This window comes from Pseudophryne corroboree, chromosome 1 (assembly GCF_028390025.1).
Source record: "Pseudophryne corroboree isolate aPseCor3 chromosome 1, aPseCor3.hap2, whole genome shotgun sequence".
Lineage (NCBI taxonomy): Eukaryota > Metazoa > Chordata > Amphibia > Anura > Myobatrachidae > Pseudophryne > Pseudophryne corroboree.
The window spans coordinates 1,144,612,795-1,144,632,716 of NC_086444.1; the positions used below are offsets into that span (position 1 = coordinate 1,144,612,795).

Sequence of the window (19,922 nt, forward strand, 5' to 3'; positions counted from 1 at the left end):
GTCTGGCTATATTGTACTGTTACGCCCTAGGGCTACATATTGTCCCTATTGTAAATCCACCATGGGTGGATTCTCTGTCAACAGCAGTTAAATCAGTCTTTGGTTAAACAAAAGCCTGACTCTCGCCCTCCTAGGACCAAAGGGTCATCTAAGTGGGCCATTTCTTCCTCACAGTCCACGCATGTTTCGGATACTTCATCCAATGAAGATGGCATATATACTGACCCATCAGACACTGATGCAGATGCTTCTGATGGGGAATCTACAACACGGGTGGATGTTCCCCACCTCTTGGAGGCTATCAAACTGATTCTTCAGATTGATGATGAACCTGAACCTGCAGATACGTCTAAGAAACCTGATAAGTTCAAACGTCAGAAGGTTATTAAATTAGTTTTGCCACATTCTCACCATTTAGTTGACATACGTCAGGAATCCTGGGAGTCTCCAGGAAAGACATTCTCCCTGTCTAAAAAGATGCTAGCTCGTTATCCCCTCGCTGCAGAGTTAAGTAAAAATTGGGAAACACCGCCGTCGGTGGACTTATATTGCTCGTCTTGTGGTGTCTTCTACTCTGCCTGTCACTACCGTCACCTCGCTGGAGGAACCGACGGATAAGTGTGTGGAGGCTTGCTTGAAGTCTATTAACACTCTTGCAGGTGCTGTACATAGACCTACTATAGCAGCTTCTTGGGCTGCAAAAGCTATTGAAGCCTGGGTTCAAGAAGTTGAAGCAGAGCTACCTCTGAATTTTTCTGATAATGCCAGACAGTATATAACCACAGCCTCTCATTACATTCAGAAGACGGCCTCTGATGCCAGTGTGCTATCAGCCAAAGCATCTACTACGTCCATTCTGGCTCGCAGAATTCTGTGGTTGCAGTCCTGGTCTGTGAATCTGGTCTCCAAAAAGACCTTGGAGGAGATCCCTTTTAAGGGAAACATCCTTTTTGGGGAAGATCTGAACAAGATTGTTGCTGACTTAGCGTCTGCTAAAACTGCATGTCTGCCGAGTACTAATCCTTCGCTGCGAAGGCTAAGAGTACCACCTTTCGTTCCTTTAGACCTCCAAGTAAAGCAAAGGGTCAGGCGTACCAAAAACAGGTTCGCATTTCCAAAACCTCTAAGCCTAAACCTAAACGTTCATGGGCTGCCCGTCAGCCTGCTTCCAAACCAGACAAGCCTGCTGCATGACGGGGAGGGCCTCCCCCTGGGGGACCCCAGGGTGGGAGGCGACTTCTGTGGTTCACCAAGGTATGGTTACAGACCACTTCAGATGCCTGGGATACGCTATCTCTTTCAAGAAACGTCCCCCTCGCCAGTTTTGCTCGACAAATATCCCTTCTGATCCGTTGAAAGCAAATACTCTACATTTGGTGGTACAATCCCTCCTGGACACAGGAGTGATAGTGCCAGTGCCTCTGTCTCAGAGAGGCAGTGGGTACTATTCAACGCTGTTCCTAGTTCCGAAACCAAATGGATCCTCCCGGCCCATTCTCAACCTCAAGTCTTTGAACAAATTTGTGAAGGTTTCCAAATTCTGTATGGAAACTCTTCGCTCTGTTGTTCTGACCTTGGAGCCCAAGGACTATATGGTATCCCTGGACATACAGGATGCTTACCTACCTTTACCTATTGCCATGTCACATCAGCAATATCTGCGGTTTGCTATTGGCAACCTACATGATCAATTCCAGGCCTTGCCTTTTGGACTAACTACGGCTCCGCGAATCTTCACCAAGGTCATGGCGGTCATGACGGTCCTTCTCCGCCGTCAGGGTATCAGGATCCTGTCCTATCTGGACGACTTGTTGATCATGGCGAACTCCCCAGAGGTTCTCCTCCGTCATCTGGAACTGATGGTCCAATTCCTTCAAACCCATGGGTGGCTCATCAACTGGAAGAAATCCTCACTGGTCCCTGCTCAGAGCATGGTGCACCTGGGGGCGTTACTGGATACACACAATCAATGGTTGTTCTTGTCTCCGGAGAAGGTCCTGAAACTTCAGGACATTATAGGATGCTTCCTATCTCGCCCGCGTGTGTCGATACAGCCGGCGATGTAAGTACTAGGCCTCATGGTGTCAGCTTTCGACATGGTAGAGTACACTCAATTTCATTCTCGCCCTCTGCAGAGGTTAATCCTTTCCAAGTGGGACGGCCTGCCTCACCGGATCAGGACTCACTTGATTTCCTTGACTCTGGAAGTTCATCTGTCTCTGAGCTGGTGGCTCCAGGACCAATGATTGAGCAGGCGTCGTCCCATCTGGATCTGCAACTGGGTCCTCCTAACGACGGATGCCAGTCTGCGGGGTTGGGGCGCGGTGTTGAAGCAACACTCTCTTCAGGGTCGGTAGACCAGGGAGGGATCTCTCCTTCCGATAAACATTCTGGAGTTGCGGGCAGTGTTCAATGCTCTGAAACTGGCCCTGCCTCTGGTGCACAGGCCTGTTCAAGTACAGTCAGACAATGCCACCATAGTGGCATACATAAATCATCAAGGCGGCACTCGAAGCCGCATGGCAATGATGGAAGTGTCAAAGATTCTTCTATGGGTGGAACGCCATCTGCCAGCCATATCGGCAGTGTTCATTCCAGGGGTCCTCAACTGGGAAGCGGACTTCCTCAGTCGTCAGGACGTACACGCCGGAGAGTGGAGCCTTCATCCAGAAGTCTTATTACTCCTAGTGGACAAGTGGGGCCTACCAGATGTAGACCTGATGGCGTCTCGACACAATCACAAGGTTCCGGTCTTCAGAGCAAGGACAAGGGATCCTCAAGCAGCATTGGTGGATGCGCTGGCAATTCCATGGAACTTTCAGCTGCCATACGTGATTCCTCTGGTGTCACTCCTGCCCAGGGTAATAAGTAAGTTCAAGCGAGAAGGAGGATTACTACTTCTAATCACTCCAGCGTGGCCCAGACGGCATTGGTTCTCAGATCTGCAGGGTCTCTCGATAGAACGTCCTCTTCTACTTCTGCAACGCCCAGACCTCCTCGTTCAGGGCCCTAGTGTCTACCAGGATCTGGCTTTGAGGCATGGCTCTTGAAGCTTCCGTTCTGAGGGCCAAAGGATTTTCTGAGGCGGTCATTCAAACTATGTTGAAAGCCCGTAAACCGGCTTCAGCTCAGATTTATTATAGGGTCTGGAATTCTTACTTCACCTGGTGTGCGGCTAGGAATTATGATGCATACAAGTTCAGTACTGCCAAACTTTAGCTTTTCTGCAACAGGGCCTGGATTTAGGCCTTCGTCTGGTCTCCCTCAAGGTTCATATTTCAGCCTTGTCGGTATGGTTTCAGCGAAAAATTGAGGCTCTGTCTGACGTTCATACTTTCACTGAGGGCGTTTTACGGATTCAAACTCCCTATGTCCCTACTGTGGCTCCTTGGGATTTGTCGGTTGTTCTGAATGCCCTACAAGAGTCTCCGTTTGAACCTCTTGAGTCTGTGGACCTTAAATGGCTTACACTTAAGGTCTAATTTTTGCTAGCTGTTGCTTCTGCTAGAAGGGTTTCAGACTTGGGTGCCTTATCCTGTCGGTCACCCTTTCTGATTTTTCACCGTGACCGTGCTGTTCTTAGAACTCGCACTGGTTATCTGCCTAAGGTGGTGTCGTCTTTCCACCTTAACCAAGAGATTGTGGTTCCGGCCTTTATCACTCCTGGTTTGTCCTCCAAAAAACAGTTTTTGGATGTGGTACAGGCTCTCCGTATATATGTGAAGAGAAGCGCCTCTCTTAGGAGATCTGATTCTCTCTGTGTCCTTTTTTGGTTTTCACAAACGTGGCTGTCCTGCGAATAAGCAGACCTTAGACAAATGGATTAGAATGGTGATTGCACAAGCTTATGTACAGGCTGGACTTCCAGCTCCTGCTACTATGAAGGCCCATTCTACTCGGTCTGTTGGACCTTCTTGGGCGGCCCGCCCTGGCGCGTCCCTAGAACAATTGTGCAAGGCGGCTACGTGGTCCTCAGTGAACACGTTCATCAGGTTTTATGCCTTTGATACTTCCGCCTCCCAGGATGTTTCCTTTGGACACCGGGTTCTTGTGCCCGCTACAGTGCGTCCCCTCCCATGAGGAACTGCTTTAAGACATCCCCGATGTTATTCCCTGTGAAATACCAGTGTACCCCGCAGCAGAAAAGGAGATTTATGGTAAGACTTACCATTGTTAACTCTCTTTCTGGGAGGTACACTGGTTTCCACAAGGCGCCCACCATGACGCAATGGTACCTTCTCCTGTCGTGAGAATGTGGTTATTTGTGGCTACCAACTACTGTCGTCTCTTTTACCCGCTACTGCATTGGACTGGTTAACAAAACTGAGCTCCAGTGCCTGGAGGCGGGGATATAGAGGAGGCGGTGCAGTGCATCCTGGGAACAGTCAAAGCTTTAGCTTGTTGGTGCCTCAGATCAAGATCCAACTCTACACACCGATGTTATTCCCTGTGGAATCCAGTGTACCTCGCAGAAAGATATAACAATGGTAAATCTTATAATAAATCTCCTTTTTAACCCTTTTAATCCCAAGGACCGGGTAACGTGGCTGGAGTCCGTTTGATGGACTAATTAACTTGCTTCATCATAAGTCCTCTCAACTCCCAATGTAGTCTGTCATAATATCATTAAAATAAATAAAATATAATATATTGCTATATACACTAATACAATTCATCTTTATATTCCTTTCACAGTTTGTATAATTACATAAATGCAATTATAAACTTTTATAATTATATACCTATTGGTGCAAAAAAATAAGGGGAACTAATATTTGATGTAATGTGAATAAGGGGAACTACTGTGTGTTGTAACCTGAATAAGAGGCACTACTGTGTGATGTAATGTGAATAAGGGGCAATACTACAGGTATGTGGTGTAATATGAATCAGGGGCACTATGGGGGTCATTCCGGGTTGATCGCTCGCTAGCAGTTTTTAGCAGTTGTGCAAACGCCCTCTGGGAGTGTATTTTAGCTTAGCAGAAGTGCGAACGAAAGGATCGCAGAGCAGCTACAAAAAAATTGTGCAGTTTTAGAGTAGCTCCAAACCTACTCAGCGCTTGCGATCACTTCAGACCATTCAGTTCCGGATTTGACATCACAAACATGCCCTGCATTCGCCCAGCCACGCCTGCGTTTTTCCTGGCACACCTGGGTTTTTTCGAGCACTCTCTGAAAACGGTCAGTTGACACCCAGAAATGCCCCTTTCCTGTCAATCACTCCGCGGCTGCCATTGCGACTGAAAAGCTTCGCTAGACCTTGTGTAAAAATACAACGGCCGTTCTGAAAGTACATTGTGCGTGCGCACTGCGCCGCATACACATGCGCAGTAGTGCCGTTTTTTTACTTAATCGCAGCGAACATTTTCAGCTAGCGATCAACTCAGAATGACCCCCAATGTGCGGTGTAATGTGAAGATTGATCTACAATGTCACATAATTTGAATTGTCAGTGGCGCACCCAGGGGGGGTTTCCGGGCACCCAGAAACCCCCCTCCAGCCAAAAAAAATAATATTTTTTTTTTTTTTTTTTTAGCTGCATGAGTATTATTAATGGCTGTCTAGTGTCCTCTGCAGTCTGCTGTCTTCCTGGTGGCCCTTGTAAGTGCTTAATAAAAGTTTACTTTATTTCAATTATAGTACATATATATCCATGTGCATACATATATACACATGTATATACATACATACATACATATAAACACACACACACACACACACACACACACACACACACATATGATATATATACATGCGTATATACGTGTACTGTATGTATATATATATATATATATATATATATATATATAGAAAAAGGCAGGGGTCCGGCACAGCCACTTAATAATAATAGTACACTGGGTGCCCTCACAGAGAAAAGTACAAACAGCGCAAATGGTGCGGATATCCTGACGAAAATGCCACATTAAAATAGGGCATTGAAACGTTGAATCTACGTCTCATCTGATTTCTGAATCATTGGAGTGCCGCACCATTTGCGTTGTTTATATATATATATATATATATATATATGCATGTTTAATATGCTATGTGTATATGTATATATGTATTATATGTATGTATATATATATATATATATATATATATATATGTGTGTATGTGTATATATACAGCATATATATGTGTGTGTAGATAGATAGATAGATAGATAGATAGATAGATAGATAGATAGATATATGCATACCTCCCAACTCTCCCGATTTTCGCGGGACAGTCCCATTTTTTGAGGACTGTCCCGCTGTCCCACCCGCGGGCCGCAGTGTCCTGCGGTGGGGGGTGGCAGTTGGGAGGCTCTGTCTCTCACTGCCCTGCTTAGCAGAGCAGCGGTGAATAGACGGAGGGAGAGGGGGCATGCCAGCGGCTCACAGAGCGCTGGGCATGCCCCCTTAGTGACGAAAATAGGGGCGTGGCTCGCGATCGCGGGTCCTTCGCGAAGCCACACCCCTTTTCTTAGGCCACACTCCTTCCAGATATGAAAAGTTGGGAGGTATGTATATATACACACAGACACACTAGTTTTACGGACCCAGCATATACTCGGTCACCTCAGTCCCCTCCCCCGTGCTTGGCTCCACCCAGTTCTGGAAACCCCCCCATGCAAATCCTGCGTTTGCCACTGATTGTGGGTACTAATGTGTGACCACACCCATCCTTGTAAGATCACACCCCTTTTTTGCAACCAGCTTAAATTAAGGAATCACATTAATATTGAAAAAGACTACTTTATTACTGCATCTCACATTTACTAACAAGTTACTGTACTTGTGCTTTTATGTATTTTAAATGCTTTATGATGTCTATCGCTTAACTGCGTAGGTATTAATGCGGTTTAAGCGTAATTTTGTGCTATATATTTAATTTCCTTTGAATAAATAATACCCTTATATCTTTGGACAGCGTTTTCTATTTTGGTCCTTTTTTTGTTTATTACTGAGGGTCAGCGCCTTAATTTTGAAAGCAGCAAGCCATATTATAGGGTTAATTTTGATCTAATAGGTGCAGCAACTGACACACACTCCAACTAAGCGCTTTCCTAATTGGTTATTCGTTTTGGTTAAAAGCCCATAGGCTCCTATTGGGTAACGCCACATAAAGATAGCATTACCCACCGCATCCAAGCTCCGGAATGTATAAAATTATGGAGCATGGTACATATCAGAAATGCGGACAAATTTAGAAAATTATAGTTTTCTGATTTTTAGTCCATTTTCCCTTTAGTACATCCTCCCCATTATGAGGAACAGAGCTGTCCTCTGATGTGTGGCTAGGTCCCGCTTTTCTCTCACACAGGGACCTCCAATGATGATTCTCTGCACAGCTGAGGGGAAGTTCCATACTGTCTCGTAAGCCAGAAGGGCCGATGGTGTGGAGAGCCGGTCACACAGAGAGCCTGGAAGGCCGCGTGCAGCGCAGCTTCTGGCTCCCTGTTTTGCTCTCCCCTCCACCCAAAGTGCCATTCTCAAAGAAAGATGGGGGCGTGCCGCGAGTTCACGCACCCTGACTCATGGTTGACCCCATAAGCAGTGTCTGCACCCCCTTTCACACGCGCCCTCCCTTGGCGGGCACATGTGCACTTAAATGGCAGTGACGAAAAGCAGCCTCAGTTTGTCCCTGCCTGCAGATACCCTTCCCTCAGACTCTCTCTGACTGGCTGCTGCGCTACTTCACTCCAAGGAATCACCACAGCTCTCTCCTGACTGTGTCTCACCCGTCCCCTCTTTCTCTGACAGGGCAAATCACACAGAGCTGTATCACTCTGCACCTCTTTCTCTGACAGAGCAATTTACAGGAGTCACTCAATATGGTTTCACAATATAGTTCCTATAGCCGTTATACAGAGGCATGTGCCCAGTGGCGTCACCACAGGGGTGCGGGGGGTGCAGTGGGTGTGGTGACACAAAAGTGCTGACTCCTCTTCAGTGATAAGAGCAGGGTGCTGCACTGTGACATTATGTGCAGCACCCTGCTCCTGTCACTGTGCATGAGCCGGCAACTGCATTTACACTGGTCCCTGGGGGCAGACCGCATCTCCAGAACCCCCGGAGCAACAAAACTGGGGTCCGGGGCGTGAGGCCACGCCCCCTGCTTGCAAAACCATGCCCCTTCCAGTGGGGCCACACACCCTTTTTGTCAAAGCACGGCTTGGCCGTGCACTTGCTGTGCCCTCCTGCACCAGGTGTCACTGGAATTGTGACGCCACTGTATGAGCCAGTGGCGGACCTAGCGAGCGGTGGGCCCAGGTGCGACAAAATGCTTTGGGCCCCCCATCCCATCCAAGTCCACCCCCTCACCCCTGGACAGGATCTGGTGAGGGGTACCTGCTCAGGGCCAGAGAAATGGATACCTAGCAACAGTGCCGTAACGAGACATTTTAGCACTGTGTGCAAGAAACGGCATCGGAGCCCCACCCCTGCATGTAAAACAGGGGCAGTGCGCGCCGTAGGGGCAGTGCGCGCCGTAGGCGCGCGCAAAAATACATAGTGGCGTGGCTTTGTGGGGAAGGGGTGTGGCCACAAAATAATACCAATTCATAAAACGGTGCACAGTAGTCTCAATTATTCAAATTACGCCGCACAGTAGCACCACTACACCAGGTAGAGACCCTATAACACCTTACGGCGGACAGATTCCTCTTTTTACACATTACAACAGACAGTTTCCCCTTTTTACACATTACGGCAGACAGCGTCCCCCTTTTTACACATAACGGCAGACAGCGTGTACTTTTTACACATAACGGCAGACAGCGTCCCCTTTTTACACATAACGGCAGACAGTGTGCCCTTGTTACACATAGCGGCAGACAGCGTACACTTTTTACACATAACGGCAGACAGCGTGCCCTTGTTAAACATAGCGGCAGACAGAGTACACTTTTTACACATAACGGCAGACAGCGTGCCCTTTTTACACATAACGGTAGACAGCGTCCCCTTTTTACACATTACGGCAGACAGCATCCCCCTTTTTACACATTACGGCAGGCAGATTCCCCCTTTTTACACATTGCGGCAGACAGTGTCCCCTTTTTACACATGACGGCAGACATCGTGCCCTTGTTACACATAGCGGCAGACAGCGTACACTTTTTACATATAACGGCAGACAGCGTGCCCTTGTTAAACATAGCGGAAGACAGCGTATACTTTTTACACATAACGACATACAGCGTGCCCTTTTTACACATAACGGCAGACAGCGTCCCCTTTTTACACATTATGGCAGACAGTGTGCCCTTGAAACACATCACGGCAGACAGATTCCCCTTTTTTACACATCACGTCAGGCAGATTCCCCCTTTTTACACATTGCGTCAGGCAGATTCCCCCTTTTTACACATTGCGGCAGGCAGATTCCCCCTTTTTACACATTGCGGCAAGCAGATTCCCTTTTTACACATTGCGGCAGGCAGATTCCCCCTTTTTACACATTGCGGCAAGCATATTCCCCCTTTTTACACATTGCGGCAGGCAGTCCCCCATTTTTACACATTGCGGCAGGCAGTCCCCCATTTTTACACATTGCGGCAGGCAGTCCCCCTTTTTGTACATGGAAAGAAAGAAAGAAAGAAAGAAAGAAAGTAAGTAAGAAAGAAAGAAAGAAAGAAAGAAAGAAAGAAAGAAAGAAAGAAAGAATGAGAAAAGAAAGAAAGAATGAATGAATTATACTTACCCTCTCCGCTGGCTCAGGCTCCTCGGTGCAGCTTCTGGTCACGATTCCCGGGCAGGAGAGAAGGAGGAGGATGGAGGTGGAGGAGGGAGCCGCAGCAGCGCTGTGTTATTGGTGGAGGCGCTGCTGCTGCTGCCCCTCTGCTTCACTATAGGCTGTTCTCGGAAGACAGCCTATAGTGAAACAGAGGGAAAGCAGCAGCAGCGCCTCAACCAGTAGTAAAATGCTGCTGCGGCTCCCTCCTCCACCTCCCTTCTCCTCCTTCTCCCCCGTACCGCTGCGCTCCTCTCCTCTCTGTCCGGGCGGCTGTGTGCTGCGGGCAGCGGTTGCCAGCAGAACACAGCGGCATGTAATGAGTCAGTTTGACTCATTACATGCTTTGGGCCCCTGGACAGTGGCGGGCCCCAGTGCAACGCACTGGTTGCATTGGCGGTAGTTCCGCCTCTGGCTATGAGCCCTTCTGAGCCCCACTAGTCTCCTTGGGGGGGATGTACTATCAGTGATCGCTGGTCATCGCAACAATGCTAATCGCATATCTACTTACATATGCGATTAGTATCGCAATGCGATGCCAGGGGCGCCCTGCAATCCCTGATGGTCCGGAGGAGAGGGTTTGCGACTGCCTCCATCACCTCCCAGCACCGAGAGGTGACATGTGCTGGGAGTCCCTGGGCTCCTCCTCCTCCTGCAGCCGGAAAGAGACAAGGCTGTGATGCAAGAGAGGAGGCGGTGGATCCTGGAGCAGAAGAAGCAGGCTGCCAGGACAGAGGTGAAAGGGGTCGGCGTGAGCGGCGAGTGTGACGGGTTGCGGAAAGAAGCCCATAGGCATCTATAAGGTATCGCCATAAAAAGACGTCGATACCCTCAGCGGCTATATGTGGGCGGTCGGATCTTAGTACATTTGAAAATGTGGTAAAATCCCCGAAAACGAGGGTTTTACTGCATTTTCCCTTTGTACATCCCGCCCCTTGTGCCAGCACTGTTAAGTGATGCCCCAGCTCTGGGGTATCACACATGCTGTGTGTGTGTGTGTGTGTGTGTGTGTGTGTGTGTGTGTGTGTGTGTGTGTGTGTGTGTGTGTGTGTGATATCAAGGAGAGGGACCCTCAGACAGTGGTCCAATCACAGACTGCACCCTATATAATGGCAGGCGAATCAGACATTGCTGTGATCTTACCTGTCCGTGAAGTGTGCTTCAGTGTGACTGGGGACATCCGATCATGTCTGGAGTTGTGGTGGCCGGGTTTCTGTTAGAATATAACAGCATGTAAATTAAACCCAAAATAATTTCACATTCAAATCAATAACTGATTATATTTTTAAACTATATTTATCGCTATTACCATTTGTTTTTAAGGTGTGTTTGACAAGTAATTAAATCATCCATTCCTGCTCATCTGGGATTTCCACAGTTTGCACGTAGATAGGATAGAACAACTTATGGCCAATCGGGTGATTAGTATGTTCACAGAAGCACATTGTATTTCAGGAGCTTAGTGTGTTGTTGATCTGTAGGAAGCAGCTACCTGCCCACTTGTGCAGATGTACTAACCCTTGATGAGAGATAAAGTGGAGAGAAATAAAGTACAGCCAATCAGCTCCTATCTGCCATGTTACAGGCTGTGTTTGAAAAATGACAGGAGCTGACTGGTTGGTACTTGATCTCTCTCTACTTTATCACTCCCCAAGGCTTAGTACAGCTGACCAACATAGCACTGGACTACAGAGAGCATGAAGGACAAACTAAGAAATAAGAAGTGGAAGAAACAGGGCACTCCAATAGCACATATATGAGCAGGGCCGTCTTAACAGCAGTGTAGGCCCCTGTGCACAGCAATACACCAGGCCCCCTACCCATCCTCCAGCGGTGGTAGTGGGGGGTGCTATCAGCGGTAGCTTTGATGTCCCACGGCCGGTAGGGGGTGTTCTATCTTCCGCTCAGCTATCAGCCTATATATTCCTGGGGCCCTTGGGCAAGAGCCCATTGAGCCCATACGAAAAGACGGCACTGTATATGAGGAACATTTGTAAGCAGTAACTACCAAGGGCGCAGCTGCTATTGGGCCCAGGCTGCTTCCAGGGCCCACAGCTCCCCCTGCACCCAGTCATGGGCCTGCCACTTCCCCTTAAACCCCGTACATGGGAAAATGCCCGTCGTTAATAGCAACCCCCCCTCCCTCCACCGCTCTCCCAGGCTGCAGTCACGTGGAGGGTGTAGCAAGGGGGGAGAGGGCCCTACCTGGCCAGCTTCTAGTCAGACAGCAGAGCAGTGCCATGATGCATGGGTATTTAGGGGGCAGGGCAAAATGCTGTGAAGTACCCGCTCCAATCAGAGACCTCTGCTGTAGTCAGGTAGTGTATCTCCTGCTCCCTCCCCCTCTCTTTCTCTCCCTGTCTCTCTTTCTCCCCCCGACATTGTCTGTCTCTCTCTCCCTCTCTTCATCTCTCTCTTCTGACACTCAGACTCTCTCTCTCTGCCGGACACTCTCTCTCCCTCAGACACTGTCTCTTTCTCCCTGACACTCTGACCCTCTCTCTCCCTGACACTCTGACTCTCTCTCTGACAATGTCTCTCCCTCTCTTCCTTCATCTCTCACTTCCTGACACTCAGACTCTCTCTCTCCCTCTTTCTGACAATGTCTCGCTCACTCTTTCTGACACTCTCTCCCCCTGACACTGTCTCTCTCTCTCTCGCTCTCTCTCTGCCAGTGTCTCTCTCCCTGACACTGTCTCCGTCTCTCTTGCCCTTACACTCTCTCTCTCCCTGGGGGAGATGTAATAAGCCATGAAAAGAGTGGAGAAGTGAGCCAGTGGAGAAGTTGCAACCAATCAGCATTCAAGTAACATTTATGTTTTGCATACTATAAAATTATACGGAGCAGCTGATTGGTTGCCATGGGCAACTTATCCACTGGCTCACTTCTCCACTCTTTCACTGCTTAGTAAATCTCCCCCCCCCCCCCCACCCCGACACTGTCTCTCTCTGACAGTGTCTCATCTCTCTTTCCCTGACACTCTCTCTCTCCCCGACACCCTCTCTCTCTCCCTTTATCTCTCCCTTTTTATCTCCCTGAAACTCTCTCTCTCCCCTCTCTTTCTCCCTCCCTCTCTGACACTCTCACTTTCGCTGGCACCCCTCCCTCTTTGTCTTGCTCTTCCCCCTCTCTCTCTGACACCCTCTCTCTGATGCTGTCTCTCTTTCCTTGACATTATCTCTCTCTCCCTGACACTGTCTCTCTCTCTACCCCTGGCACCGTGTCTCTCACTCTCTCTCCCCCTGACTCTTTCTTTCTCCCTCACACTCTCCCTGACACTCTCTCTCTCTCCCTGACACACTCTCTCTCTCTCATTCTCTATCCTTCCCTCTTTCTCTCTCTGACACTTTTTCTTGCTCCCCTCTTTGTTTCTTTCTCTCTCCCTCCCTCACACACTCTCTCTCTCTCCTGCTCGCTCCTCTCCATCTTGCCCCTCTCCCTCTCTCTCTCTGATACCCTCTCTCTCACTGATGCCCTCTTTCCTCTAATCTCTATCTCACTCTTTATCCCTGACACCCTTTCTCTCACACCTCTCTCTCTTTCTCTGATTCGCTTTTTCCATGAAACCCTCTCTCTCCCTGACCCCCCTCTTTCTCTTCCTCTCTGTCTTGCTCCTCTCTTTTTTCTTTCTTTCTTTCTTTCTTTCTTTCTTTCTTTCTTTCTTTCTTTCTTTCTTTCTTTCTTTCTCTCTGCCCCGAGACCCTCTTTGTCTCTCTCTCTCACTCTCTCTTCTCCTGCTCCCCTAAGGGGCATTGTAGTGACAACGGCAGGGGGTTCCTTTCCAGATTTTGCTGTGTGGCCCACAAAGTTTTTGTCACGCCTCTGTTTTTAAGTCAGGATTATGCTGGAAAAATGACAAACATATCTACTGAATTTGTGTCAAAATTCAAACTTCCAACATGTTTCTTCCATGTCTTGATTTTCTTGTAGTATAGAAGTGATTTACACAGGAACTAATGCATAGAGAGGGACAAGCAATTACAATGTCCATGTTGCGTAGTCATAAACATTACAGTAACTTCATTTGATGTTCTGCACATTAAAGGACGCTGGTTACAGTGAGTATTATATGCTAGCTGAGATGGGCAAGTGATGATTGAGAAACATTTACTTTTGGTCAACATTTATACTGGAGAGAGAGTTATTTTATATGATCTAGTAGTAACATCTAATAATAATAATAATAATAATAATAATAAAAGCAGCTACTGCGGTAAATGAAGCTATATGTAGCTGTTTAAAATAATTACACAGGTGAAACCTCAAAAAATGTTCTGTTGCAGCTAATAACTGATTGTCCTTAGCAACAACTGAATTGCTTTGCTTATTTTAGTGGTTGTAGTTGTCCCTGAGGTCAGTGATTCCCATCTGTCATTTGGCAGCAACAGAGTCTTTCCGAGGCTTCAATGTGCAATTTCCGGCCTATTTCCGTTATCAGGAGTTATTGCAGCAAGTTGCAGTACTCATTTTGCTTTTCATTAGTTAGAATCTTCAGTGGAGTAGTAGTTACATTTAACATGCACAGCATGACTCGTCACTAGGGTGGTCGCAAGAAATCGATGTCCGAATTTCTTTGACGGGAACTCCTAAAGAGTTGCCAATTGACCCTGGCTGTTGTGAGTGTATTGATATGCATCCCGCGGTAGTGGATCAGGCACCGCCGCATGTAAAAATAGAGGGAGTGTACATATATATATACAGGTTGAGTATCCCTTATCCAAAATGCTTGGGACCAGAGGTATTTTGGATATCGGATTTTTCCGTATTTTGGAATAATTGCATTCCAATCCATAATGAGATATCATGGTGATGGGACCTAAATCTAAGCACAGAATGCATTTATGTTTCATATACACCTTATACACACAGCCTGAAGGCCATTTTAGCCAATATTTTTTATAACTTTGTACATTAAACAAAGTGTGTGTACATTCACACAATTCATTTATGTTTCATATACACCTTATACACACAGCCTGAAGGCCATTTAATACAATATTTTTAATAACTTTGTGTATTAAACAAAGTTTGTGTACATTGAGTCATCAAAAAACAAAGGTTTCACTATCTCACTCTCACTCAAAAAAGTATGTATTTCGGAATATTCCGTATTTCGGAATATTTGGATATGGGATACTCAACCTGTGTGTATATATATATATATATATATATATATGTTCATAAAGGTGTGGCACTCAAGCTTGGTAAAAGGATTTCACACAAACAAATATCTTGTTCAGCGTTTCAATATTTCAGTCATAAATTTGTCATCAGGATCTGTGTAATCTTCTTACCAAGCTTGTGTGATGCACCTTTCCGACCTTTATTCTTGGATTTTTGTGAGGGCACCAGTGCAGCTACGCCTGGAAATTTTGAGTACCAGTCCTGTGTGTGTGTGTGTGTGTGTGTGTGTGTGTGTGTATGTGTGTGTGTATATATATATATATATATATATGAAAGTGGGGGAATAAGGGTACCGGCGACAGGTGTTGTTTAAAAGGCAGTAGGTAAAAAGATAGATGTAACGCGTTTCGTCACAGCTGACTTCTTCAAAGGGACCCTTTGAAGAAGTCAGCTGTGACGAAACGCGTTGGACTCCCTGTGGTGACTCCCTTGCCTATTTTAAAAGCTAAGTTAGAAGTCCTTACTTTTTACTAAGACCTTTTATGCTTATAAGATTTTATCATGTTTTGATCCGCTTTTATATGATATTAAAGCTTGTTTGTATTATTACATAGTTTTTGGCTTTTAAATCTATCTTTTTACCTACTGCCTTTTAAACAACACCTGTCGCTGGTACCCTTATTCCCCCACTTTCAGATTTTTCCCAGCAGTACTGTACCAGCATTGCGCTCTTAAGGGTTGGCGGACACCTTTTAACAAGGTTGCGTGTGTTTTTTAGCAGTTTTTTAGCAATTTTATTATTTCAATTTATACTGAGAACCCTCCTCGCAAGTGGCGCTGTGTCATTTCCTTTCTATATATATATATATAAAGTTCCACTATCGAGCGGCGGGACTCCACGGGTACTTAAAAACCAAACGTACTAATCCATAGTTCTACGTTTCGGTTTTATTAATCAAAACCGTCGTCAGGAATATTCCTGACGACGGTTTTGATTAATAAAACCGAAACGTAGAACTATGGATTAGTACGTTTGGTTTTTAAGTACCCGTGGAGTCCCGCCGCTCGATAGTGGAACTTTGCATATGTTACGTGGAGGGCACCGGGTCATGTAAACGTGGGGAGGCGAGGAGTGCAAGAAGAGACGAATATGCTATATATATATATATATATATATATATATATATATATATAAAATATGTATGTATACAGATATAAAACCACGGGTGAGTGCTGAATTTTCTGTATTCATTTTATATATATATATATATATATATAAATATACAAACAGAAAATTCAGCACTCACCATAGCAAGCTCACTTATCCTCACAATATCAATAAATAAATGATGGGGGTTTAGTTAGTGAATTGGCCAATGCACGGAAGCCTGCAAACCGATCGCCAATGTACCCCACCTTCATGCAGGTCCTACACTATCACACAGTCTTAAAAATTAAAACCTGGCAACTGTATCACACATAATATAACTGCAACTGTAAACAAATATGCCTACTAGGTTTAATTTGTATCTGCCAAACATCTTATGGTTTTTAAAGGTATAAGTGAGCTTGCTATGGTGAGTGCTGAATTTTCTGTTTGTATATATTTAAGTAGGTGGCCATGGGCTACATGCACCCCCCCCCCCCCTATGAGTGGTGAGAGCAGCCATTGCACCCCGCTTCTGGGGTGGCGAGTGCTGTGGTTTTATATTTGATTATACATATATATATATATATATATATATATGTATATGATGGTGTGAACAGCTCTGTATATTGTTAGTGGATCGGGCACCGCAGCATGCCTGCCGGTATACCGGCACTATCCCTCTATTTATTACATGCTGAGGTGCCCGATCCATTAACAATATACAGAGCTGGTCACAGAGGTCAGGCCCGGCGACAGGGGGGGTCAAAGGGGACACCCGTCCCGGGCCCCGTCATTGTGAGGGGCCCCAAGGTCCAGCGGTGGCAGCATATCATAATAAATGTACATAATTCTATAACTCGCGGCACCGCACCAGCCGCGTGTGGCCCGCTGTGTGGTTGAGTTGTTGTTTTTTGCGGCAGCACCCCCCCATCCCCCCAAGCCGTGTGGTCACCCCCTCAGTGCACAGCCCCAGCCAGGTCAGCTGTCAGCCTGAGCCAGCCAGTCCCCGGCCGTGCTGTATGCTGTGCAGTGCACTGACGTTGCACCAGTCACACACGATGACGCCCGTCCGGACCGCCCCTCCTCTTCGAGTCCTCACCGCACGCCTCCCTGTCTCTGCTGTGTGAGCTGTAAGGAGCCGGAGCGCCAAGCAGGAGTGGCCCAGGACAGTACTGTGGGATTCTGAGCCTGGTCAATTAGCGGCGCCGGCGGCTGTGTGTTGCTGCTGGTAAGGCTCTCCAACTCCAGAATGTTTAGGGATTTGGGTTTGGTTTGGGGCTTTGGGATTGGTTTGGATTGGGCTGCGGGCAGGCAGGCACATTATGCATGCAGCATTCTGCACATATAGATGCATCTGCATGCATGCATGTCAGATGAGATCAGAGCAGAATGTCTGTGTGGTGGTGACTGGTCTTTCAGGCTCATCTGCTGCTCAGCACAGACAGTACAGAATGCCTGGCCATTGTGTGTCTGGGAATATTAATTTTGGAAAGAGATGATCCCAATATATCAGTATTGTATTAGGCAGGCGGCGTTGGGATCGGGTGACCGGCGGTCGGGATCCCGGTGGTCAGCATACTGACGCCGGGATACCCACAAGTGGGAATATGGCTGGGCCCCCTGCCGGCATTCTGGCGTCCGGGATCCCGGCGTCGGTATGCTGACCACCAGGATCCTGGCTGCCGGGATCATAACTACATCCCAGGGAGGTGCATGTGACGGTCGTGGGGAAGAACATAGTGCAGACAATGTTTTTAGGGCCGGGTGGGGGGACCCGCAGAGATATTACTGTACCGGGCCCCAAGATTTCTGTTGCCGGCCCTGACAGAGGTACTGCTGTACCCGGGCTCCAAGATTTCTGTTGCCGACCCTGCATATTCTGCAGCACTTTACACAGAATATTTGCCCATTCACATCTGTCCCTGCCCCAGTGGAGTTTACAATCTATGGGGGTCATTCCAAGTTGATCACTAGTTGCCGTTGTTCGCAGCGCAGCGATTAGGCTAAAAATCTGCATTTCTGCGCATGCGTATGGGCCGCACTGCGCACGCGCGACGTACTTTCACCAAAAACTATGCAGTTTGACACAAGGTCAAACGACGCTTTTCAGTCGCACTGCTGATCATTGAATGATTGACAGGAAGTGGGTGTTTCTGGGTGGTAACTGCCCATTTTCCAGGAGTATGCTACAAAACGCAGGCGTGTCAGGTAAAAACGCAGGCGTGCCTGGGGAAACGGGGGAGTGGCTGGACGAACGCAGGGCGTGTTTGTGACGTCAAAGCAGGAACTAAACAGACTGAAGTGATCGCAAGGAAGGAGTAGGTCTGGAGCTACTCTAAAACTGCTTGAAAAAATAAGATTTTACTTACCGATAAATCTATTTCTCGTAGTCCGTAGTGGATGCTGGGACTCCGTAAGGACCATGGGGAATAGCGGCTCCGCAGGAGACAGGGCACAAAATAAAAGCTTAAGGATCAGGTGGTGTGCACTAGCTCCTCCCACTATGACCCTCCTCCAAGCCTCAGTTAGGATACTGTGCCCGGACGAGCGTACATAATAAGGAAGGATATTGAATCCCGGGTAAGACTCATACCAGCCATACCAATCACACCGTACAACTTGTGATCTGAACCCAGTTAACAGTATGATAAACGCAAAGGAGCCTCTGAAAAGATGGCTCACAACAATAATAACCCGAATTTTTGTAACAATAACTATATACAAGTATTGCAGACAATCCGCACTAGGGATGGGCGCCCAGCATCCACTACGGACTACGAGAAATAGATTTATCGGTAAGTAAAATCTTATTTTCTCTGACGTCCTAGTGGATGCTGGGACTCCGTAAGGACCATGGGGATTATACCAAAGCTCCCAAACGGGCGGGAGAGTGCGGATGACTCTGCAGCACCGAATGAGAGAACTCCAGGTCCTCCTCAGCCAGGGTATCAAATTTGTAGAATTTAGCAAACGTGTTTTGCCCCTGACCAAGTAGCTGCTCGGCAAAGTTGTAAAGCCGAGACCCCTCGGGCAGCCGCCCAAGATGAGCCCACTTTCCTTGTGGAATGGGCTTTTACTGATTTTGGCTGTGGCAATCCTGCCACAGAATGTGCAAGCTGAATTGTACTACAAATTAGAGATGAGCGGGTTCGGTTTCTCTGAAACCGAACCCGCACGAACTTCATGTTTTTTTTACGGGTCCGAGCAGACTCGGATCCTCCCGCCTTGCTCGGTTAACCCGAGCGCGCCCGAACGTCATCATGACGCTGTCGGATTCTCGCGAGACTCGGATTCTATATAAGGAGCCGCGCGTCGCCGCCATTTTCACACGTGCATTGAGATTGATAGGGAGAGGACGTGGCTGGCGTCCTCTCCATTAGAAATTAGATTAGAAGAGAGAGAGAGATTGTGCAGAGTCAGACAGAGTTTACCACAGTGACCAGTGCAGTTGTTGTTAGTTAACTTTTATTTATTTTAATATAATATATCCGTTCTCTGCTATATCCGTTCTCTGCCTGAAAAAAAACGATACACAGCAGCAGCCAGTCACACAGTGTGACTCAGTCTGTGTGCACTCAGCTCAGCCCAGTGTGCTGCACATCAATGTATAAAAGGCAAAGCTTATAATAATTGTGGGGGAGACTGGGGAGCACTGCAGGTTGTTATAGCAGGAGCCCCCAGGAGTACATAATATTATATTAATTTAAAATTAAACAGTGCACACTTTTGCTGCAGGAGTGCCACTGCCAGTGTGACTAGTGGTGACCAGTGCCTGACCACCAGTATAGTAGTATATTGTTGTATGTATTGTATACTATCTCTTTATCAACCAGTCTATATTAGCAGCAGACACAGTACAGTGCGGTAGTTCACGGCTGTGGCTACCTCTGTGTCGGCAGTCGGAACTCGGCAGGCAGTCCGTCCA

At 47.2% G+C, this 19,922-nt stretch overlaps 1 protein-coding gene across 1 annotated transcript in view; it reads right to left on the reverse strand.

Moving 5' to 3' along the window:
- Nucleotides 1-19,922, reverse strand: part of HGFAC (HGF activator) — a 283,953-nt gene that overhangs the window by 209,513 nt on the left and 54,518 nt on the right. Inside the window, exon 2 of the mRNA XM_063924262.1 lies at nt 10,866-10,935. Within this exon, the coding sequence (XP_063780332.1) occupies nt 10,866-10,935 (70 nt within the window). The remainder of the gene's footprint in view (nt 1-10,865; nt 10,936-19,922) is intronic.